Here is a 26391-nt window from a genome sequence, read left to right on the forward strand (position 1 = left end):
CGATGCGAAGGGTTCTGGGTTCGAGACCCGGGTAAGACGTGTGTGTAAATTAAAAAAAAAATTCAATTCAAATTAGAAAAAAAATATATTATTAAAGTCAATAAAAGTTATAATGGTTGGCTCGTTGGTGATTTGAATTACCAACATGTCAAAGTTTCTATATATATATATATATATATATATATATATATATATATACACACACACACACATATATATATATATATATATATATATATATACACACACACATATATATAAGATGGTCGGATCACTTGCCTCCCTTCAAGGTGATCTCAGTTTGATTCGGTTCGGGCTCGATCTAGGAATTTTCGCAAGTGGGAAATGTATCAGACGTTTTCGTGCGCCAATGGGTTTTATTGGGTTGCTCCTGTAATCCCGCATGTCAATTCCGTCAATGTTCCATTAGCGTCTCATCGTCTTTCATCGTCTCCAACGATCCAGACGTCGACATAAACTCCATCACTACCAAATGATATTTCACCAAAATTGACGCTGCACATAATGGGGGAATGCTGATCATCAATATAGTCATCCGTGTTTCAAGTAGTGACTATTCTTATCTTGACTCGACATCGGTACTTTCAAGGGTGCTTGGCTGTTCCTAACACATTGTCCGTTATTTTCTGTTTACCTTTTTGAAACGGGAACCGCAAACAGCAAATAGTATGAGTGTTCTTCTTCTTCTTTTAAGCTGCCAAAGGACACAGTTTGTGTCAAAGAGTTCAAGTTTACAAATTTGGACCAGGAAGATTCGGACCATCGCCCACACAATCCATGACGTCAGACGGTCACGCGGACCAATCAGCGATCATTGTTCGCCAGTCACAATTTAGGACAACGCAACCGTAGACGGGCCTTCACTGAAATGAAAAGTTTGTTAAGTTAGGCCAGAGAAATTTAAAAATCTCTACAATCTTAAAAATGAGTGAAAGCTCTCACAGTGAATTATTTTTCCCGACCACGAATATGTTCCGGGACCGATCGAGGATCAAAGACTCGTAGGCTTTGGTGATGTGTCGTTCATGAACTATTAGTTCGAAACCAACGAATATTTGAGTGAACGAAATCATGTGATTCGTTCGCGATGTAAAGAATCGGTTCCTTTGGGACTCCATTCGTTGAAACAAGAGTAAGAAGAACGAAACGGCGAAAGAACGGGACGAGAACCGGCCACGCGGCCAGTCTGATTCGTTCCTTGGATCCGTTCGTGAAATGAATCATGACGTCGAGAGTTATAGAAATCAGTAATCGCAGTTGAGCGTGCGTATACACAAGAGAAAACGATATTTGAATAAAGGTTTATTTTAACAGCGGTTTTTATTTTAGGCAAAATTATAATATTAAATTTGTCATCAGCTGTCGAACTTATGTCAATATTGTTGTAATTTCGCAAAAACTCGCTAATATGTCATTATTTAATGTAAATATGTCTGCCATGTTTAACTCAGTGTACCGAGCTCCTGGTCGGGGACTTAAAAAAAAAAAAAGTACAAATTTCGATTTTTCACTCCACGCGCGATAGTCGTACCATAAAACACGCGCGCGCGATGACGCACCGTTATTTTCGGACGTGCCGTACCCATTTTTGTTTTGCGGTACAACCCGATAACTTCCCGACGTCGGGTATAGGGCGCGACCGGTCGACCGATCGACGAGTCGAGCGCCGATCCCGAAGCAAGAAAGAAGCGCCCGTCGTCCGCGAGAGAAGCTCCTGAGGAACTCGAAATGGCGTCCAACTGCGGGATTGCAGCGGCCGCGCTTCTTCTTCTGACCGCGGCGGCGTGCGTGCAGGTTAGAGTTCAGTCGGCAGCGACCCGGCTTACACGGTCGGGACACTCGTGGCAGGGTGTCCAACATTCTGGGAAGATCAGGGGATTCACTTGAAACCATGGTTTTGGTTTGGTTTTTCTAAATTCTTTTATTAATCGGAAGGAGATTACATATGACATAAGCCAAGAAACACAGTAACCGTTATTAGTAAATAAATAAATACTACGCACACACACAGCTGCGATGCCATACGCTTTTTTTTCCTTTGTCTCTTCTTGCAGTACATTACACGAATAAATATACCAGGGATACCGTAGCACACACGATTACAATACACGATAAAATATACATAACAGCATGGGGAAAAGTAGATAAAAAAAAACTCATGGAGAAGTCATGGAAATTCTTCAGTGATATTAAATTTTGACTATGAAATAATTTATTCTCTTCAAATTGTGTTTTATTTATTTACTAGTGTGTTTCCCGTGCGAATAATAGCACGGTGATTTTTTTTCCGCCTTTAAATTATATCATGTATTAAAAAATTGTCACCAATCGTGAAGTATTTATTGATTGTGGTACAATAAATAAATGAGATTATGTAAGCAGTTCATCATAATAGTATTTATTGCTGGAAATTAGTTGTGAAGAAAATGTGTTTTTTTAAATTTTTTTTTTAAATTTTTGTTATATCACCGGTGCCCGTCGTAACGATATAAAATATTTGCTAGTTTTAAATTCTAATTTTAAGCTTTTAAACACCAAAAAAATTCATAAAACGCGATACTCGAACAAACAGACAAATATTCAATAATAATATAGATATTAAATAAAAATTTAATAATAAACTGTTTTAATTCAGATTATTTTTAACTCAATAAAAAATAATCTCTATAGCGGTACCAAATTTATATGGATTAACTGCGGGGTTTTTCTAAAAAGGGATAAATACATCTGGGTTCTTATTGTATTATATATGATGATTTAATTGGTGGCGAAGTTCAGGCGATACGCCTTTTCTTACAATTTACCACATTTTCTGCTATTACAACATACATTGAAATTTTACAAACATAAGCATAACAAAAAAAAAATAGATGGCCGAATAGGTAATAAGACATTGCAGGGTTAATTTTGACTGGATGTTCAACGATAAAAGGTAATCATTACATAATTTAACCAAAAAACTAAGTTTCTGGCGATTATTAAAATTAAGCACATACACGTGCCGAAAATAATTAAAACTAAAAAAAAAAAAAGATAATATCTAGGTTACATTAAAACCAGCGAACATTCACACACAGATTCAAACAGGTAAGCCGTGAAGTAACAACCATTGTAAGCAGGGGCGCAACAATAAGGGGGGGAAGGGCATTTTGCCTCCCCCCCTTCTGAAACCTTGAAGTGGGGGCAAACGGGGGCAAAGAAAGTGCTGTGCAATCAATTTTTAGATAATTCTGCTTAAATAGCACCATTTTCCACCTTGAAATACAAATTTTCCCGGGGGAGGACCCCCGGACCCCCCGCTTCAATAGGGGGGATCGATGATTCTTTATAAACAGGTATATTGCCCCCCCCCCCCCTTTTTGGAAATTTAGTTGTTGCGCCCCTGATTGTAAGTAGGTGGAAGGATCTGTTTGAATTTTCATTTCTGTTATATAATTCTAATTTCATATGAAGCTATGGGGATTGTAGAGGCTGAATTTTCTTTATTTCTTTCAGAAAATTGCAAAATAGATAAATTAATATTAAAAGAAATATCCTGGGAAGGTCTTAGAATTTTTATTATAGATGTTTGAGGACAAGCTGTGTTGACGATTCTGTCTTCTTTACATAATTAACGTAATATATGCATCATGATAGTTGAAAATTACTGTAACAAGTGAGACTGCGATCAAAACTCGCATTTGTTTCATGGTATTCCACCGGAGTTATAAAACCACGTAAGACCATAGGCGTGCCTACAGGGGGGGCCAGGTGGGCCATGGCCCCCCCTAATGTAATCACTCAGATCGGCATTTTCTCTAATGCGTTCGTTAATATTCGTATATTCCTGGCACTGTGACACTCAAACTGTGTTTCAGTGTTGCAGCATGCTAATTAACAATATTTTTAAACATTTTGTCGTTCTCGAAATACAGCTGCCTTAGTTTATTTAAAACACGAGGTCCCTTAAAATGGCTAAGCAAAAAAAAAAAAAAAAAAAAAAAATTAAGAGGTTTGTTCAAGTTCTGTTGTCTGAATTGCTGTTTGCATTCACTAAAAAGAAGTTCATTTTAAGGTAGATCTGGACCAAGCTATTGGAAATTTGAGGGGAAAAAATATGTAAGTACCTACACTTTAAACATTGTCTATGGAAAAAAAAACATATTTTCAAGATTGTTAAAATTATACGGATATAAATATTAACTAGTAAACATATCTCGTTGATACTGCACAAAAAATATAAACACGGCAATGAGTGAATGTATTTAGGCTATTTAAGATTCTTAATTCAGCTTCTGATTTAAAAATTTAGCAGGGCCCCCCCTAATGGAAATGTCTGGGCACGCCTATGCGTAAGACTCGTGTAAAATCCAGAAGACCCTGAAAATCAAAAAGTATATTATGTGTCCCTGATTTTACCTCCTGAAAACGTCATGATATCGAAAGCGATTGTATGCCATGTCGCCTGAAATTAGGCAAAACGATTCGCAAAGTTGTTCGGCTAGGATGCCTAGAGAACTTCGGGAATACCGCTTGAAGTCCGTAAAAATAAATTTGTAAGAACGAAATCGCCCGCTTTAATTGTATAAGATGAAGGCGTCACTTCTTTGGCATCTGCTTCAGAGCGCAAGATAAATATTTTGAGTCCATCATTGAACGGCTTATCTGACAATATAAAAATATCGTGCTGTTAGTAATAAGGCATTAACTTATTTTGTTGTCTTTCCTTTAATGATTCAATGCATTAAGGAAGAATGATGTGAAACATATTTTTTTCGACACTCAGCGTTGCTGGTTTTCACTTTATGTCATAGAGAAACCACAAAACGGACAAGAAAGATAAATACTCTAACAAAAAAACCCACCGTGGAAGACTAGTCAGAAAAATTATCACGGCACAGACTAACACTGTGGGTTGACAACACGAGACAGTAGTTATTAACAGGAACAGAGAATACAGGCAACTACCGTGTACGACACAGAGACAAAACAGACGCACCAACCGATGATATGAACACATATTCTGGACAGCACAATGGCGACTTCACAGTAGGCTTCCCAAGATAAAACAGTTGCGATGTTTCCGAATCTGTTATCTGTCTCCCATCATCGGGCACAAACAGACCGATCATAATATATTTGGTGGGGTCGATGTACACATACTTTTTTTTTGATGTGCAACATATTAGCTCTCGGTATACGGCATTTGGTAGGAGCAACTTCGTGAATGGAACGCAAGTCAAAGAACGGAAATGCGTAACCACGGTGATAACATCTGTGGCGGATGGCGCGAACCAAAGTTCCTACAAAGCCAAAGGAAAACTTTATAGCATTAACGGTTGAGTGAATTCTAACAAGGTGGGCAGTATTTTAATACAATTCTTTGTCGAAAATCAGTTCTAAAGCCAGGGTTTAGGTTTTTATATAAGTATTTTTCGCTTTTATCACAGCAGTTTCATTAGATAGTTAAACATGTTGGTTTACATATGGAATGATTCTATTGTCGACGTAGCTGCTTCGGCTACGTAGCTACGTGTGATTTGCGTCCAGAAAAGTAGCTGAAAACACCATTTACGTATATTTATCAATTATCACGCCCAGCTAGGTTAAATTTCGTGTCCGAGTTTCTTATCATAAAATTGTATTTGCAGCATGAGAACACGAGAATTTGCTCGTTTGCCGAGTTTATATGTCACACATCACTGGCGAGTAGGTACTGAAAGACTCGCTCACATTTTTCTTCTTCTTCTTCTTCCTAGAGTGTGATTTTCTCACGTTATTCTAATTCTCGACACTACCGGATTTAGTTGGGAAACGACTGGGGTGGCAACACTGCACCAAACTCGCGTCTCCTCGAGGGACTTGCTGACAATCTCCGTGCCATCTGCTTGGCCGGAGGTCATCCGCCCCTCTTATCTGTCTCTCTTTCTCTCGTCTTCACGCTCACTTTCACTCTCTCGGAGGAAAGGTCGCACAGAGAATGAATATGGCCACCGCGTGCGCGCGCGCTTGGTGCTGCAGCGGTTCTGACGTCACCCCACTCCCCTTTCCCCCTCCTCTTCTTCTCTCCCTTCCTTCTCTTCACTCGAATTCCTTCGTGTTCTCTGTACGAGGGGGGAAGTGGCCGGATGGGACGACCAGCTGAGCAGAGCGGGAGCGCCCGAAAGCCAGCAACACACCATCCACTTCTGTTTTTACCGTTCAGCGTCGACGGGAAAAAAAAAGCGAGCAAATCTTTCAGTACTCGCCACCTAACCTCGGTAACGAGCAAATTCACGCGTTCTCACGTCGCAAATACACCAACACGAAATTTAACGTAGTCTTGAGCGTGAGAAATATAAGCAAATTGTGTTTTTTTCTTCAACTACCTACATTTCTTGACGCGAATCACACGTAGTTTCCGCATCCGCCGCTAGAATTCGCTGCCAGAGCAGCCACGTCGACAATAGAGTCATTCGATTTGCAGAGTGAAATTTTAAATATAAATATATAACGAAACGGCATCGATAAACCCAAAAAAAAAAACCCTTGAAAAAAAACAACTAAACCCCGGCTTTGGACCTGGTTTTCTACAGGAAATTTTACTAAAATACTGCTCATCTTGTTAAAATTTATCAAACAGTTAATACTAAAAAGTTTCCCTTTGGCTTTGTGAACTTCGATTTGCGCCATTTGCCACAAATGGTGAGACCGTGGTTACACATGTCCGTTCCATGTGACTTCCGTTCCAAATTACTCCTACCAAATGCCGTATAACGAGAGCTAAGTTGTTCAAAACGGTTGGTCCCATACTTTCACCTTACGTGATAGTTTACTTTCCATTTTTGGTACGAGGTTCATTTTGTCCCCTGTGAATCAAAATTATTTCAAACATGTAGTGGATAACAGAATTGAGCTTCAATTTACAAGAGCATAACCTTCTCCATTCCTGGTGATCTCCAGCAGTTCTCATACGCAGTTCATCCAACGAAATAATTCCGATATGTTAACTCCACACAGGATGTTTACTGTTACATCGCTGCACTATCTACTGAAACAGACAAAGATGCTTTTGTCTCACAATCGCTGTTTTTTACCCAGCATCCGCAGAGTTTTGTGAATAAATAAGTACGTAAATAAAATGCCAAGGCCTTCAACATACATGTCGTTAAAAAATTTTTAACTGGTCTTTATGGTCATAAGCAAATTAATGAGAAACGCTAGAAACCTAATAATTCGTCAAGAATGTTATTTATCATACATACGTTTCAGGAATTCTGCTAGAGGTAAAATTACGTTGTTTTAAAAAAAACAGTGCTGAATATAATGGAAAGAGGAAGACTTCAATTGTTGTTACCACGTAATTTAACGTGCTGGTAAATACCTTGACGATTTTAATTGAGCGTTCATTATTTCATATTATAAAAAAAATATGTTCTAATGATTTATTGCCCCCAATACAATTGCGGTGAACACATGGAATTATTTTTATCCGTTAGCATTCATAACTCTAAACCTTGAGTACAACTGAACAGGAAAGGACATCAACATTTCATAGGATGAATTGGCAAAAGCCTGGCCGAAATCGAAGTCGGCTTTGAGACGTTGTTTTGAAGGGTTTATACTGCGGGGATAGCCCTCCGATTTCACCTTTTCACTATGGACGTGTGGTGGTGGTTGAGGGTGGGTGTGAAGGGGGGGGGGGGGGAGGAGGTAATCCAACACCTCCTAGACGTAACGCCGAGGTTCCTGTCCAAAAATGTCCTGCGAAAAATGGCCCAGGGCGTCGCACGCTATAGGGTCGTGAATGTGCAGCGGAAACTAACGAGATGTGATTTTTTGACGTGACGTCTAATAAATTGATGAACACCGGCAGCACGCACGAAAAAGTGTCCCGTAACGCACATTGTCCCGTTACGCTTTGTCCCGTTACGCTCATTGTACGCTTGCGCCGCATCTATCTCTCTTCCACTCGATTGGAACAACCATCGATTGGACTTTTTCGAGGCACATTAAACTTGGAACACTCCCATTCGTTTCCTACTTTTCCTATCATCGTCCTATCCTTAACAGAATAACACAGATTGGAAGAAGTTAAATAGCAAACATGTATAAAAGTTATAGTTAAAATAACCTGTTCGTTAAAGTAATAAACATATTTGAATTAATAAGTGCAAATAAAAGTAAATTTTATCAATTATAAATTGTAGATTTCATTTCACTCCTTCTTTGTATCCATACAAAATAGTGATAATTCAATAAAAATGATTCAATTTTATTCATAAAAGCATGCAATCATTTCCAGGGGCGTAGCCAGGGGGGGGAGGGTTAGGGGTTAAAAACCTCCCCCCCCCCCTTTAGCACCAAATCTTTAATTAATTTCTTATCCATCACTCAAACAAATTTCATATTAAAATTAATAACATTTTTACCATTACAATATTTAAATTTAAGTACCGAAAACTGCTAAAATAGCACTATTTTACACCTTAAAATCCAAATTTTTCCCGGGGGAGGATCCCCCTGGACCCCCTGCTTTAATACGGAGGGGGGCGGGGGGCGCATGCTTCTTAACACCCCCCATACACAAATCCTGGCTACGCCACTGATTCATTTCATCAATGTTTTTGTTATGACGTTGTCACGTTGAACTATCGTCCGTGAACCGACTTTACAGACAACCAGGGGCTTAGCCAGGGGGGGGGGGGGGTCAGGGGTTCAAACCCCCCCTTAGCACCAAATCTTTAATTAATTTCTTATCCATCACTCAAACAAATTTCATATTAAAATTAATAAAATTTTTACCATTACAATATTTAAATTTAAGAACCGAAAACTGCTAAAATAGCACTATTTTACCCTTTAATATCCAAATTTTCCCGGACTCCCCCGCTTTAATACGGGGGGGGGGGAGGGGGGGGGGGCATGCTCCTTAACACCCCCCCCCCCCCCCATACACAAATCCTGGCTACGCCACTGCAGACAACCAATGTTTTGTTTCCTCCCCGCGCAGGCGGAGAAGCTGAAGGTGACGGACCAGGTGTTCTTCGACGTGACGATCGGCGGCGAGGCGGCGGGCCGCATCGTGGTGGGTCTGTTCGGGGACGTCGCGCCCAAGACGGTGAAGAACTTCGTGACCTTGGCCACGGAGGGCGTGGACGGCATGAAGTACGAGGGCACCTCCTTCCACCGCGTCATCAAGAAGTTCATGATACAAGGTGCCAGCGTGGTTCAGGGTGTTCCGCAAGTCGTCTGGCGCTCTCCTCAGAGCCAGGGGCGTGCCTAGAAAGGGGGGGGGGGGGGGGACGAGCGGGACCGGACCGCCCCCCCCCCCCACTCAGGGCGAAAAATATTAAATATTTTAATATTAAATTGATAAAATGAAAATAAATAAATATTTAGTATGATATTAAAATAAATTCAATGACACAAGCATAAATGTTTAGTTAAACTTAGTTCACTTTCCATTTTTAGCGTAACTAAACTACTGTAAACGGACCCCCCCGCCTAGCTGGGGGGTATTCCATACCCCCCAGGCCCCCCCCCCCCCCGGCCCAATAGAGCAAAATCCTGGGCACGCCACTGCCTCAGACCGGTTCCTTCTCCAAGAGGCGCGCTTCGGCGTGCATCATTCGGGCACACTCTCACACACACGCACACCCCTCTCTCTCTCTCTCTCAAGACATCCTAGTGGCGTCTGTGGGTCGAAAAACTAGTTTGGTTTCCGGATTAAGTTTTCAAACTGTTAATTTTTTTTTTGACGCGATGACTTCTTTATAAATCGATGAATGCCGGCTGCACGCGCGCGAAAAAAATTGCCACGTTCCGCCTGAGCCGAGCGTGCAAGAACCGGTCAACCACCGTGCGAGAAAATCTCCTATAATATCAAACCGGTTAAGACGGGCGTTTTTTTTTAAACTTATAGTTCGTGATTATATTTAAACAAATACAAGGCAAGTTATACAGGCTGACACCAAGCGCACCCCTCCCAAGACCAATTTTATTGATTAGTGTGTATTTATGTTATCTTTAAAAGATTTGTGCAATGGGAGTGCATGACTTGATGTAAATTTTTGGACGTACGCCATTGCTAAGAACTTTTTCTGTCGAAGAAAAACTAATAAATAAAATAAATAAATAAAAATACCCAAAAAAGACAAAAAAAACGCACAAAATTAAGCAAAAAATAGCTGTTGTCAACAAGGATATGAACACCACAAAATATTCCGAAACAGGAATATGGTCAACAAACAAAGAAAAATGTACTAAGAGAACGAAAAAAAAAAAACCCACAAATGATGACAACACAAAAATATTTAACCCAAAATAATTCAGCACAACAGTTGAAACGAGACAAAAACACGACAAAACGAAAAGACAAACAAATACAATAGTTTTACCAAAACAGAAACAAGCGACGTTTCGGGAACTGCTATCTGCTCCCGTCCTCAGGCAGAGACGCACATGGTACGGAAACACAGGTGCGAGTCCGTTCTCTTAGTACATTTTTCTTTGTTTGTTGACCATATTCCTGTTTCAGAATATTTTGTGGTGTTCATATCCTTGTTGACAACAGCTTTTGTTTGCTTAATTTTGTGCGTTTTTTTGTCTTTTTTGGGTATTTTTATTTATTTATTTTATTTATTAGTTTTTCTTCAACAGAAAAAGTTCTTAGCAATGGCGTACGTCCAAAAACTTACATCAAGTCAGTGTGTATTTATGTTTACTTTAAATATTTAATTTCATGTGTTAAACTTTTATCTCATCAAAAGTTGCATGGAGCTACTAAGGTTCTGCATTTGAAACCTGTAATTTGTAAATAATATTCCAAGGCCAATATCTGACCACTTTCATTTTTTTTTGCAACTACGCCTTTCTTTGTGCGATAGCCCCTCCCGAAAAGTCATCCTGAAGCCGCCATTGATAAAAGGTAGCGCGGGTGGACGAAATCAGAGGGACGGCCCCAATAAGCGCGGGGAACGGAACATACGTAACGACACAACACGCCACTAACGCAAGAATATCGTAGTCGTGTGAAAAGTCACAAGCCGATGCGGCTCCACGGAAAGTCACCAATTTTCATTTCCTGATTTCCTTGTTTGCCTAGTTTAATGTTAAAAATTTAAACGACACTAATGTTAAAATCGTTATTATTATGTAATTTAAAGTGCTGGTAAATACACTGTCTAAAAATTACAGTATATTTACGGATTTGTCAAGTAAAAATGTAACTCAAATAAACGAAGAGTTCTTTGTAATTTCAAATAACCGAATATTTTTTTAGAAAGTACATTTTTTATTTCGCTCTAAATAAAGGTAAACACACACATGAACAAAATAAGAGCATTCTTCGTAAATTTTAAAAATGACAGTTTTTAACAGTAAATTTAGTTTCCATGATTTTGAATTAGAAAAACTTTCAAAGATTTTATTGTCTCATATAATGACGCGATTTCACCGATTTTGACTGTTAGTATTTATAAAACTTACCCATTAATAATTAATCAAGAAAGCATAGATTAAAAATTCTTAAGCAAAATCATCCTCAAAATTTAGGTTACGGGTACATGATAGTTTAAAAAGTATTTATTTTAGTTTATTTTTTTCCAATTTTTCGGGGCAGCTCTCTCCCACCCAACTATTACCTGGGGGGGGGCTATTCCAGACCCCCAGGTACCCCAATAAGGCCCCTATCCAAAATAACAGGGTACCGCAGAAGTGTAGGGCCACTGGTCGCAAGATTTCACCATGTCTTCAACTTAAAATTGTAAAACAACTTACTTTCATGGGCTACTTTTGGTATTGTTGAAGACCTTTTTGCATCCCCACATTGAAAAATAAGATAAGGTTCCTGAAAAAATGTTAACTGTGTTGGTTTAGAAAGTAGAAAACCAAGACTGTTTTATGCTTCTCAATAATGCTATTTTAATTGTGATGTGCATTTTTTTTTTTGCCGGAAGGAGGAGACGTGGTGGAGCGAGGTGACAAGATCGGCACGGGCTCCATCAGCATCTATGGCAAGTACTTCCCGGATGAGAACCTCAACTTGAAGCACACTGGCGCAGGATACGTCAGCATGGCCAACGCAGGTGATTCTGAAACCCCTTGCAGAACGCAGATTGCACTTACCTGGGGGAATACCAATTTTTTTTTTAAAAGTTGTGTGTTTTAAAGACATTTTTTTCCATGAAATTATTTTCAATGCAAACAAATAATTAAAGCAAGTCTTTCAGTACCTACACATGATGTGTAAAATCTCACCTCAGTTAACGAGCAAATTGATGTGTTCTCATGTTGCAAATACACTTACAATACAAAACTCGGACCCAAAATTTAAGGAATAATTCTTTGAAATAATGCCGAGCTTGATAAAGATACACAAATTGTGTTTATTACATGTTTTGATGCAAATCATGGGTAGTTTCCCCACCCGCTGCTATAATTTGCTACCATAGCAGCTACGTCGACTTTATAATCATTCAATTTGCAGAGAGAAATTTTAAACTATATAATGAAATGTTTCCAACGAAAGTTAAAAAGAATAGAAATAATACTAAACCTTGGCTTTGGACATGATTTTTGACAAGGAATTTTATTAAAATACTGCCCATTATGTTAAAAATTTTGAACAGTTAATACTATAAAGTTTCCCTTTGTAAACTTTGGTTCGTGCCATACGCCACAGATAGCAGCACTGTGTTTACACATTTTTGTTCCTTGACTTCCATCGCATTCACAAAATTACTCACATCAAATGCAGTGTACTGAGAGCTAATGTGTTACACATCAAAAACCAATTCAGAGGAATAGCGAAAGGTATTGGCAGTGGGCCTATGCTAAATGCTAAAGAATCATAGGAATCTTATCTGACGAGTTTGTTAATTTTTATGATACTAAAACTAAAAATAAATATACAACAGTTTCCTAACTTTGAAAGCCACTTTAGATAATCTACCTACTACTAATATTTTTTTAATTTAAGTTTTAACGCTTCTTGGGTTATTTGTTCAACAGGAAAAGACACAAACGGTTGCCAGTTCTTCATCACGACTATTGCTACACCTTGGCTGGATGGTCATCACACGGTTTTCGGAAAGGTAAGCTTCACTTGTCTGCTACACATCAGGTCAAATATACTATCACAAAACCTCGCATGCTTAAAAAAATTACAACCTGTCTACTTCCAGTCTTTAATAAAATACCTGTTGAGTGATTTTACTCTTCTTTTAACTGGGTACACCAGTAATTAATATACTGATGTACTTTTTTTTAGTACACAAGTACTAAACTGTAACTTCATTGATAAAGTTATAATTGTATCATGAAAGAGTTACTACTTAGAGTAATAATATTTGAAATTCGGATTGTAGAGGTGAATTTTGTCAGATAACATGCTAAAATCAACTTATAATAGTTATCAATGTGATATGCATGCCAGAAATTGGACGGTAAAAATACAAAAGTGAGTGACTGTTCTGGATGAAAAATGTGTTACGGGCTTTAGAATTATCAGCTTTCATTGGTCAAGAAGTAGAGAGTGTAGTGTGTGATGACTCTTGGCACCATTTGTCCAAATCACTTCGGTCAGTGTGGTTCAAGTCAAGGACTGCGTCAATTGATGACATCCGGCCCTCGCGCTTCTTTTCATCACGCTTGCTTTTATTGGGCGTCCAGGCTGTGTGCAGCACATTGCCTTACGGTTGTTTGTTAGGTACGAAAATCTCTGCTCTCAACAAAGTGTTTTATACTTACCTTAATCAAGTCATATTCTTTTTTTCTGGATTACTTGTGGTTATTTTTTATTTTGAATTGCTGTGCTGTAAGGCAATGAATTTTAAAAAAATTCAAACTTAAATTCCTCAAGTTTTTGCCTCAAGAGGAGTGAAAAATTGAAAGCATTAAGAATCAATTAAAGTATTTTGTCATGTTTGAAAACTTTCCAAAAAATTTTCAGAACTGTGTGTAGCATTAAATTTCCCTGCCGTGTAGCTTGTTCTAAGACTAAAGTGAAAATTCTGTCAGCACCTATTTACACTTGCCAGCATATTGTTCAAATTATGGCACTATGACTATAGCATAAATAAGGTTCTTACAGCCAGGAATAAATGTGCATACGTAATTTTGGTTATTATGAACGTACATCGTTCTGCTGAATTGGAAATGAGTAAGTACCCAGAGTTACTGAGAATTTAATTATTCTGTAGCCAACTTACTGGTTGTATTATCAGGGAAAACTGTCCGATAAAAAGGCCTTAAGTCTGCATTGACATCCATAAACCAGTCACTTATAAATCACTCTACCTTAACTAACTGAAGTATGATGTAGCATGTAGTATTTCCATTAGGTTTAATTCCAGTGAAACAGCTGCGGCCTGCTGCTTACATTCAGTTCAATATTTCACAGATTTACAGCGGCATGAATCTATTCTTTTGAGTGTAGATGCACGTATCAGATTATTAAATACATTTGTGACTTCAAAGAGTGGTAAATAAACGAACAACAGCAATTAATGTGATTCTGGGATTATTAGACCCAGACTACATGGAGCCTTCTGCACTGATGTTTTGGATAAATCTTAATGTGTATGGTAATATAGTACATATGTACTTAATTCCACACCAGCAGGCTGTTATATTGCCAAGAAAATTGTGTTTATTAAGAAGAATTTGTATTATTCAAGGAACATTGTTATTAGAGATCTCTTGCGCTCGCAAGAAAAGTGGAATAAGATTCAGAAATGTAGCAAGGTGTTAATTATTTTAATTACTTCTAAACTCTTTTGACATTTCTGGCTTAATGCAAGAGGGGGTTAAAATAAAAGAGCCTTTCAGAGTCATTCCATACTAAAGTCTATCCCATGAATAAGTGTAGTACTTGTCTGACAGATTCAAGCGAGACACTTAGCTGTATGTAATTCCACATGAATTATTTCATAAAATAAAATATATATATTTTTTAAATGATTAGGCTAGCCATCTATTTACCAGTATTTTTTTTTCCAGAAATTATTTAGTTGTTAAAATAAAACATTTATTAGGGTTTTAGATAAGTGCTAGCGATCATAGGACAAAAACTTTGCCACCTGCTTATGAAGTACCGGCTTTGGATTGTGTACAGAAGCGTACACAGAATTTCATTTTGGGAAAAGGGGGGGGTGGGGGGTGGTAGAACCACTTTACCTGTTGTTTACTTTCAAATTATTTTCTTTTATAGGTGGGAATGAGAGAGTTTTAGGATATATTTGCCCCCCACCTCCCCTTGAATATGTCCTTGACTGTGTGGAACATTCTGTACACCAAACACACGGACATGACACGTTCTTTAAATGATTCATGCAATGGGTACATTTTATTTAATACAATTTCTTGGCCATACGGCATTGCATTGTGCACTGTTTGTCATGGGAAGAATTCATAAATGCAAAATAAGAAATAAAAAATTAAAATATAAACCCACAGAAAACAGGCCTCAGTCAGCGGATGTCAAACAGATAAACCAAACAGTGAACCTAAACAAGTATTCTGGACATTACAATGATGAAAGCACAAACAAACACATTAAATCATATCAGAAGCACAAGAATTGCGTGGAAGAAATTTAGTCATAAAAAAAATAACAGCACAGATGAACAATGTGGGCTAACAATGATGAGACAGTTACAAAAAATTATTTCAAGAATAACGGTAAATGCAGACAGAAAACAAAACCTGGAATATGCAGCAAATATACGAATATAACGATGAAGTTAAAACGGATATTATGAACAATAAAACTACGACAACACCGACAAATATAGAAGATTTCCTACGACAAACAGTACAAAACTGCAGTGGCGTGCGTCCAAGAAATTGTACGAAACACAGTCGTGAATGATGCAATCCCAGCACTGCGTGACTTTATGGCTTCCTCGGGCGACCATCCTGACGATGACTGGGCACGCGAATCCTTGCAAGTGCGACGAGGGTTCAACATTCGATACCGCATGGTTCCCTGACACTCGGGACACAATCAATACAAGCCTGTGCGAGTGGAATAACCAGTGAAGTTTATCTTCGAAGTTTAATGGTGATGCAATCCAAACCGGCGTTAACCTTTGCACATTTTTTTTTTAAACTAGCTCTTTAAAGATATGATGACCAGTGCCAAGTATATTACTTCAAAGTTGTATTCTGCATTCTGGACTCTTTATTTCGATGGTTGGAATTTTATCCAACAAGACTATGGTTAACAGCCACAGTTTGAAGATAAATTTGGGTGAAGCACAAGAAAAACTACCTTAATTAAAAAAAATAAAAACATAAAAACCAGACATGTTCCCCTGGGACCTTTTCCCATAACACCAAAAATTAAATTTTTTTTAGTGATTTAAGGAAATGAGTTTTGAAGACGACAGAAAATGGTTAAAATAGCTTAAGCGGCTTTACTTTTAAAATCTCTGACTTTCCATTTAACTGGGAAGTATTCCATACTTACAGCTAAAAACACTCCGGTAATCTGATTCTCTCCCCCCCCCCCAAAAAAAAAAAAACCTCAAACATAATCGCTCCACACAAGATTCGAAGCTGTCTGCTTCTGGGAAAAACCTTTTTCTATTAATAGGTATTATAAATAAATAAAAAAAATAACAAAAATCTAATTTTGTTTGAAAATTTTATGCACGTAAAACAAATCAAACAGAAAGGTTGGTTCATTGGTTTTAAAATACCCATTTTGTTACAGTTTATTTTTCATAAAAATTTTTAAATTAATGAGTAATTTAGCCAACATTGTTTTTTAATTCACAAAATTAACACCAGAAAACAATAAGATGATACTAATGAATTTAAAACAGCAGCATCCTTCATTCAATTAATGCTTAAAGAATTAATTTTTATGGAAGGCTAAAAATAGTGTTATGCAAAAATTCAGATATAGCTATGCCAGAGTGCGACCTCATATGTGTAGGGATTAGAGCATATTTTGAGTTTGCTGTGTCTACTTGCTAACTTTTCAATGTTTTTACCACAAAATGAAAAAAATACTCCAAATGCTAATTTTTAGGTTTAAACTTTCGGTACGGACTTGGTAAGCTACCGACCAGACCATGAACCCGGTAAGGGATATTAAACCGACAAAAGCACAACTTAACTTCGTAAAAATTATCTTGACCTCGATAAATGACTGATATTATACATTCGCAACTAGCTGTGACCTTTTAGATTGAAGTCCATCTTCAATAAGATAACACATGCTTTCGAATAACTTTGCGAGTTCATTGCTTCGCAAAGATGTTGCACCATGAAAGAGCAGACTGGGAGAAATATTTAACTTGTTCAATTTTTGTTAGTTTATTGCAGTTGTATTTCTTGGTAACAGAAACTGACAAACGGATTATTACTGGGAGATAGTTTCAGGGTCTAAAATTATTGGTTACAGTTAACAATTTTTCATTTCAACAAGACTTATGTAGGACATCCCATTTGGAAAAATTCAATTTCCTTTAGACATGACAGAATCTGGAGATTTGGCTACAAAATTAAGTTCTCAGTCTTTTGTGTGTGCTTGAATGAATTCAGTATGCAAGAATCAAACTTGTATTTTATTAATTATCATGGGACACTGTATGCATCAAACATTAGTTCTAATAATTTTTGGTATTATCATTGTGAAAAATTTTAAGATTTAATTAATACCTTTTTTATTTATGAAAATTGTACGTTTCATTAGTATTGTTCAAAAATAAATAATATTAGTCAGAGCAATAATAATCAATTTGCGAGCATTTATGGTTTAAAAATTATCCAATAAGAGATGCCCAATGAATCAAATTAAATATATATTTTTCCAAACCATGCACTTTGGTGGAAATATTTGTATGGAAATATTGGCATTCCTTGGATTTCAAACATTAAAACAGTCTTTCTTTTTATATTATTTGAATTAATTTTTGGTTAAATGCTACTTAGTTCCATATTATTTGGATTTAATTGCTTTAGGGTGTAATAACTGGCATTTCTGTGTTGTTTTGGTTTCATCCCAGTTCACGTATAATCTTGTTCCTAATTATAGCAAACTCGCATACTCGCCCACACATTTCTTTTTCTAAACGCTTGCGCCCCTGGACAGAGGGGGGGGGGGGGGGGGGAAATATACCTTTTTATAAAGAATCATTGAAGCGGGGAGTTCCGGGGGGGTCCTCCCCCGGGAAAAATTTGTATTTCAAGGCGGCAAATGGTGCTATTTAAGCAGTTTTATCATTATTTAAAAATTGATTACACAGCAAATTTCTTTGCCCCCGTTTGCCCCCACTTCAAGAGGTTTCAGAGAGGGGGCAAAATACCCTTGCCCCCCCCCTCCCCCTGTTGTTGCGCCCCTGGTCTGTGGTGTCTCGCTGGCCACCCTCGCCGCTCCCCAACCCCGGCTGGTGGCTGTGCAGGTCATCAAGGGCCAGGACGTGGTCCACAAGATCGAGCAGACGCCGACCGACCCGGAGGACCGGCCGGCCCAGCCCGTGGTCATCGTCAAGTCGGGGACGGAGCCCGTCAGCAAGCCCTACTACTCCGACGACGAGCCTTACGAGTAAACACCTGCCGGCGGCCGCCGTCGCGCTCATTCCAGTTACCCCCGCCGCGCCGTCCGCTAGTCGCACGCCGAGCGGACCTTCCGAGCTTGTTTGTGCCTTAAAGTACTCGTCAGTACGTATCGTCGTTGCCGATGGAAAACCTCGTTCGTTGATTCTTTGACGAGTTTGAAATTATAAACACACAAATATTTGTAAAATTTTTCCTGAAAAAGATACCTAATTCATTAACCACAACTACAGAATGTCCATAAAAGAATGTCCAATTTTCAAAAGGTATATTATAACAGTTTAATTTAGACTATTCACAACAAATCGTACATCTAATTGAAGGTAAACTAACCTAGTTTTTCTTTAGTTAATTTTGGCACACATCCAAGTTAAAGTCCACTTTGGTTAACACGTCCGGAGTAATGGAAGCGATAAGCCTCTTCAGTTCTGTGTCTCAACTCTGGCAATTAATTATGTAGCAGCGGAACGCAGACACAATATTTTGTTGTAAAGCCCCAAAGGAGAAAAAAAAATGATTGCATGACGTGATATCAGGTGAACGTGGAGGCCAGCTAAAAATAGCTCTGTCGTCTCGACCATTACGACCAATCCGACGGTCTGGGACTTCGACGTTCAACCACTCTCTCACAAAAGAGATTCCAATGGGGAACGCACGTTGAACTGAAGTTACCGATTCACTCTTATCAAATTGCAGAACACAAAACTGGGACTTCGACGTTCAACCACTCTCTCACAAAAGAGATTCCAATGGGGAACGCACGTTGAACTGAAGTTACCGATTCACTCTTATCAAATTGCAGAACACAAAACGCTTTATGCTCATGAGTCGCCATTTTGCGTAGGTGGCGCTGCAAGCGAGAAAACAGTAAAGCAGTACTCGCGTATGCGCTTATCTAAAATTGTTTGAGTTACTCTTTAATTGTGACCTTGAACCAACACACTACAACACTTACAGTTAATACATTAAAATGTATAACTGGGATATTCTTTTATGGACATATTGTAATTTTTTGTACTACAGAATACCAGCTAATCATTAAATACCAATATAAAAATTAATTATAAAGATTTTAAGATACAGTTTTTTTACTTTATGACATAAAGAGGTTTTACATTGGTAATGAATATAATTGTACTGCTTGTATTTACTCTGAAGTCTAAATTAAGTGTGTTTTTGTATTAAGCTCGCACAATAGTGTAATTTGTGCTGTTTTGTGTATTTTTACTTGCTCCTGTAAAGCTTCTATAGTATTTGTCGCACCAATTATTTCAAGCCTTAGTCCGATCCAACACTTTCAGTTGTAAATCTTACATTTTAGGTTGGCTGCACTGTTCATTCCTTAAATTTAATCTTCCAAACATAGGTATGTTCCACAATCAGGCTGTGAATCATACATTAGCTGTATCTGACACATGGATAACTTAATTAATACTTATTATTTTGTTCTATTATTAACTTTTATTAGGTTAAAACATTTGAAATTCCTTATGATTTAAGCAGTATTTCCACACCCATAAAAATACTAAATACTAAATGCAAAACAGAATACAAACTACAATTGTTAAATCAGTTGGAACACTGCCTGAATTTCTCTGGTGAGAATCTACAATTTTTTTTGACACATTATGGATAGTGATTAAAGTTGGTAACTGTTTAAGTTTGTAGCTACTTGTTTGATAAAAATAAATTTCCATGAATTTTGTTTGGGTTTCAAAGCAGAGCAGAAATACTGCATAGTAAAAGTTTTTATAAATATGTATGATCTAATTTAAAACAAGGCATTTAAAAAAAAGTTTTTTTTTTCAGTAAATATATTTTTCCAGCTTAACTAACACACAAATGTGTAAGGCATTTCAATGTTGAGAAGTTACCTTTGCGAAAGAGCAGTATTTTTTTTTATTATAAAGATAAAATTTAGCATAAGTAAAAAAATGTTTTGTGAGAAATATTTTTGTACTAATGTACCTATAAAGACTGCATTAGTTGCTAAGGATTTTTTTTATATTACTTATTATGATAAGATTAAATGTCTATAAATTTTCTTGTTTTAATATTTATTTATTGCAGCAATTATTAGGTAGGTACATCAAACATTATTCTGTACAAAATCCAAGAATATTGGAAAACAAATTGACTTTGTATTTCAATCACTGCATCTAATAAATAACCATTTATTAGGTAATAATCAACAATTTTACCAGGGGCAAAGCAGTGGGGAGACTATTAGGATGTATTCCCTCCCAAAATTCTATGGAATAGACACATTTATTGCTCTATTATATATGCTTAAAATATGTTTTTCTGCATTTTTTTTTTAGATTATTTTGTAAATAGAAATTAATTCTTAGTCTGAATAGATGAAATAATTTAATATAAATGTTTTGGCAGACCATACCAAAGAATATGCCTCCTCACACTTTTTGCAAAATTGAATCCATGGCTTTGTCCCTGGCAGGTGCAAAACAATACTATGTACATATAAATAAAAGGCCTTACACATATTTTTGGTTTCGTCAGTATGCAGTTTGTCTGGCCGTTATGCTTTCTCTTTTCCTAAAGATTGGCATTTACAAGCCTCAGTCGATGGACTACAGGTTACAAAAATGTTGTATGGAACGTAGAAGTTCGCCTTTTATGGTAATAAAGAGATCAAAATACAAGCACAGCAAAGATATCCTTAAATAAAAGGCTTAGTGATTAAGCAAAAAAAGCTTTAAAACTGGGGGGCAGTAATTAAAAACTTAACAGAAAAAATAAATAAGTCAGATACTGTGGCCAGTAGCTATTAGCCCAGGAAACAAAAGGTTTCAACCTGTGAAAAATTTGTCCAAAGCTGAATTTTTGCACAGTGGTAGAGTCAACTATTCTTAATAACATACAGAAAGTTTACTGCTGTAGATCTTGTGCGTATCACCGAAAACGTGCAGTTAAGTTCTAAATGACAGTGACTTACAGCAGACCGTTAAAATGCTTCCTATTTATGTACGTTTTAACGTAGACTATACAAAATGTTATTAAAATTATTTAGAAATGATATTACACACATATATATTGAAAAAGGTTCTGAGTGCTGATATCAAAGATAAGTAGATCAATTAATTAATAAAATAAATATTTTTATTTTAGTCGAGGAATAAAAACCCGATTCACATAAAAATGAAGAATCTGACGTAATAATTACTCAAACAAAATGTTGTTGCATTTTCCTTAAGCTTTAAAATGACATATTTTTTCAAGAGGCTAGCGTAAATGATTGTATCACTAGAGCGTTCCGAGCGTAGCAGTGTTGTGCAAGAACTGCAACAGTGCTACAGTAGCAAGCCCTGGGGCGACTTTTGCTCCCATGTAATGAAGATTTTTTCATCTGTGTAAAATTTGCTCCAAACTGATATTTATGACAATGGTAGTATTAACATTTTCTAGTATAATGTAGGGAGTTTAACTCCGCAAACCTTGTGCGTCACACAGAAAAGTGCGGTTAAAACTTAAATTAAAAAAAGAAATAATATTCTACATGATAAAAGTAAAAAAGTAATAGTTTTCAAATCCTATCATTAATATACAATAAAATCATTTATTGTAAAAAAAAAAACTTTATTAAAATTTTTGGAAATAAAAATATATTACATAAACGTGAAGATCCTGATGTGAAAATCGCTTAAATGAACATTGTTGCAAATTTATTAAGCTTTATATTGGTTTATTTGTTGAGAGTCTGGTACAGTCTATCTGGCCGTTCCGAGCTGCGTTGTGTATACCGCACTACAGCGGTGCTACAGTCACTTGTGCTGGGACAATTTTCGCTCCCAGGAAACCAAGGTTTTTAATTTATGGAAAATTGGCCAAAACTGAATTCTAGTAGAATTACTGTTTCCTAGATATGTATAAAAAATAAACATTGCACTATATGATTTTCTTAGGTAAAATTGTGTTGTAGTATTATTCACTCAATATAAAATATCAATAAACTAAAATCACAAATAATGCATTTGCCAGCACACAAATAAGTACATCAACTTAAAAAAAACTAAAACTTTCATGCTAAATATTTTACAATAGAACTATTTTATATTTCATTTTTGGACATTATTTTATTATTGTAATGATATTACGGAAGTAAAAAAGCTCTGGTTTTATAATTTACGATGTATTTTTTTATGTATTCGTAAACTAATTTGGAAAAAATAAATTTCTTAAATATTTTTAAAATGTCGGATTAGTTAAAATTTTGCAATGTCTGATCGAAATTAAATTGATGCATAAGAAACACAAACAATTAATATTTGTTATATAATAATTTTTTAAAAATAAATAATATTTTTGTAACAAAATATATATATACATATACAAAACCAAAGGTCTCTTAGAGTTTTCAATTTACAAATTCCAAACACAATTAGTAGTTTAGTGTTAAAATTTTCATGTTGTATCAAAAAGTCGTTTATACAACAAAATCAATAAAAATATGTATCTCGATAGATGTCACTTAAATATCTCCTATCATATTAATTAGATATATTTCTAAATAATACCAAGTGTAATGTGAGAGACAATGTGAGAGCCTAGCTGTGAGAGCTCAGAACTGCAGCAGAATGACACACCCTGCGGCGCTCAAGCCACTCTAGTGAGCTAACTTATCACGCTAGATTATTTATATATGTATATTCTTAAAGCTTAAAGAATACGCAAAAACATTTATGAAGAAATTTTTCGCATTGGTCTTCAGTTTTGTGTCAATTGTTTTTTTATCCGGATGTCAGAAAAAAAAACTTATTTTATAACTTAGCCTAATCTATTTATATTTTATCTGTAATACCAACACTAGGAATATTTTTCAACATACATGTTTGTGCCTTTTAAGTCTTTGTTTCTTGGATTATATGTGTGGGCCCTTACAGGAGTGTGTTGGGTAGGGGGGAAGATAAGGAAGAAAGGAAACGAGTGTCTGGTCAATGAAAAGAAAAAATGAGAGAAAAAAAGAGGAAAAAGAGAAAAAGGGAAACAGGAAATGAGGAAGAGAGAGAACAAGGGAGAAGTAGCGAAAAAGAGAGAGAGATAAAGAAAGATAAGGGAGTTGGGCATGCAACCTGCTCTTATGAGGCAAAAAAAAAATTAATAAAATAGCAGGAATGTGTCTTAGGCATGCCCATTCATGATTCTTACCTTGCTGATCCTAAACCCTTACTTTCCTCCTTCCCCTCCCTCCACTCGGGACACTGCTACTATCACAAAACTTCTACACATCCATGCCAAATACCTGATAATTTTTCAATTTTATTTTTACTGAAATTTGAGTGCCAGTAAAAACTGCACATACAAGGGAGGGAGGAAACTTACATTCCCAAAAACATAAAACAACATTGCAAAAAAAAAAAACCTACAAGACTTACCATTTTGAGTGACTTGGGAGGTAGTTTTCTGTCTAGAACCCACCATCACACTGTAAATATCCAATATCTGCAGCTATTTATTATTCAGAAATAACCCAATGATAGAACTTTGTATAAAAATAATATACCTAAAACAGGAATGTTTTATGCAAATTATGTCATGATAATTTAAGAGGGGATGTTTGATATTGGGGGAAAATAACGAAAGTAAAAAGAATTGGTAAAATTATTTAAGAAGTTGGTGTTCTCAAAATTTGAATTCCTGGACAGAGATTTACCATTTTTCTGAACCATTTTGTGGCTGAGTTCATAGAGTGCTGGCGTCTAACGCAAAATTTAAATACGGCAACTCTCGTGTCTCAAGAATTCTTAAAATAACATTTTTTTTTTTTTAATTGGGTGGTAGGATTTTCCTCCCTTCTCTAGTAAAAATTTTTGAAATAGGGTAGACCCCTCTGACTTGCCTATCCAGCAAACAGCAAACCTCCACTCTAAAGTTAAGCTTCTGCTGCTATGTAACCTTCTGTACAGCCATACAGCTATGGGCTTTACTTCCGCTGCTCAGTGAATCAGCAATGCCAATAGGAAGCCTGTCAAGTAGTGGTATGCTGCTAGTTTAGGGATGCGAAGAATCAACTAGCTTTGAACTTTGGAGCCGCAACAAAAGGTAAGCAGCTACACAGTAAGGGATCTTTAATGTGGCACGTTCAAGGCCAATGATTTCGCAGTGTCGTATAACGTCAGTACAGTTTTAGCTGGCATCAAATAATTTTCTAGTTATTTATTACCGATGGATACAGCAAAGATGAAAAACCATAAATAAATATAGAGTATCGAGTATGAAGCGAAGACGACTTATTAAGAAATTTTGGTTTGTTTTCTGCATCATGGTACAAACATTCTTTTTACGTGTAACAAGTAATCTGTGAATATGATCAAAAACCATTTAAAATACTGTATTTCTATGTGTATAATCAGTTGGCACAACAAAATAGCTATCAAAATGAAGAGTTTCCTGTTTTAAAAAAATGCATTTCCAGGATTTTTTTAATTTTATTTTCTTGCATTTTACATCACACTGTTATTGTTCCATCTATAAATCTCTTAATTTTTACTTTTCTGTACCTAGCAACAATTTTGTTGGACTCCTGTGAAGCGAGGAAAAAAATGTTTCACTGTATGTTTAAATTTGATCAGAAAAATATTTGATATTCTTGAATAATTTGATCTTCTATTCAAATAAAATTAAAGTGATGTGCAGAAACTAAGGAAATACGAAAGAAAAATTACCAATATACAGTACAATTGTACAATGATATCTTAAACAAGTTGTATTAAGTTCCTGTACTTCAAGAAAAATAGGCTACACATGAGTGGTATTGTTTGAAAAATTCTCTGATAACATTTTGCATCTGAATCAACCAAATAAAAAAAAAAAAGATCAAGATTTGATTGGGATTGGAATTACAGATGCGAGTGGGAAAAATTCCTGTAGAAATAATACCACACATTTTTCCTGAAAATAATATTTTTTTTCCATTACTAACACATATTTACACAATAATTTATATATCTGCAGATTGGTAGGTGCTGTTTAAACCACATACCCAGCTCTCAAATTAAGTAAGCTATTAGTTGGTAAAGAAAAACCAATGTGTTTTATTTGGTTATTTTTGTATAAAAAATGGATGAAATTTATTTATGTATTTCCTTTAAATTATAACTGTTTTGAAATTTTTTTGTTTTTTGGAGAAAATTTTCTGGTAAATTACTGGAAAATCTTCCCAGAAATGTTTTTCCGAAAAACTAATACCTCTAGCTGCAAAACAGAATGTCAAGAACTGAGGAAAGCTAGATTAAAGATCCCTGACTGTATGAAATTGTTTAGTATTGAAATGTGATGTAGGATTAAATGAAATTTAGGGGTTTACCAATAAAAAAAGAAAACTGCTTAGCGAATTTGGTTACAGATTGTTAATATAAACAGAATGTCACCAGTTACCTTCAATCTGATAAACAAACTACAAGCAAAATGACAAGAGCACGAAAAATAAAATATTGTGAAAAGATATGGTCCGTCTACAAAAACACGACAGACCAGCAGGTTATTTATGTTTAACTATTCGTTTGTCGCTTCTACAATGTACAGAAACATAATTAACTTTGAGATTGAACTTGATAGTTACAAAAAAATTAATTAAATTGAGAAAAAATTATTGAGTTCCAAAACAAAAAAATTGGTCAGGATTTACATAGTATTCACCCGAGTATAATGCGACGACTTTGACAATAAACTGCAGAAGTGCAGAACCTGAAAGTAGTTGAAGGGGGGGGGGGGGTTCACATTATGGCCCGTCTACAATAGCAATGTCCTAAACTGTGTCCGAAGGACACTCGTCGCTGATTGGTCCACGTGACCCTCTGACGTCATGCGTCAAGTGGGCGAAGG

At 36.3% G+C, this 26391-nt stretch overlaps 1 protein-coding gene across 1 annotated transcript; it reads left to right on the forward strand.

The window, feature by feature from the left end:
* The first annotated feature begins 1606 nt into the window (after positions 1–1606).
* Positions 1607–19802, forward strand: LOC134538694 (peptidyl-prolyl cis-trans isomerase B-like). Its single transcript, XM_063380125.1, has 5 exons — positions 1607–1815; positions 8993–9197; positions 11940–12068; positions 12994–13076; positions 18396–19802. The coding sequence occupies exons 1-5, from the start codon at positions 1750–1752 to the stop codon at positions 18540–18542; spliced, it is 630 nt and encodes a 209-aa protein (XP_063236195.1). The 5' UTR covers positions 1607–1749; the 3' UTR covers positions 18543–19802.
* Positions 19803–26391: the final 6589 nt, after the last annotated feature.

Source organism: Bacillus rossius, chromosome 14, assembly GCF_032445375.1.
Source record: "Bacillus rossius redtenbacheri isolate Brsri chromosome 14, Brsri_v3, whole genome shotgun sequence".
Taxonomy (NCBI): domain Eukaryota; kingdom Metazoa; phylum Arthropoda; class Insecta; order Phasmatodea; family Bacillidae; genus Bacillus; species Bacillus rossius.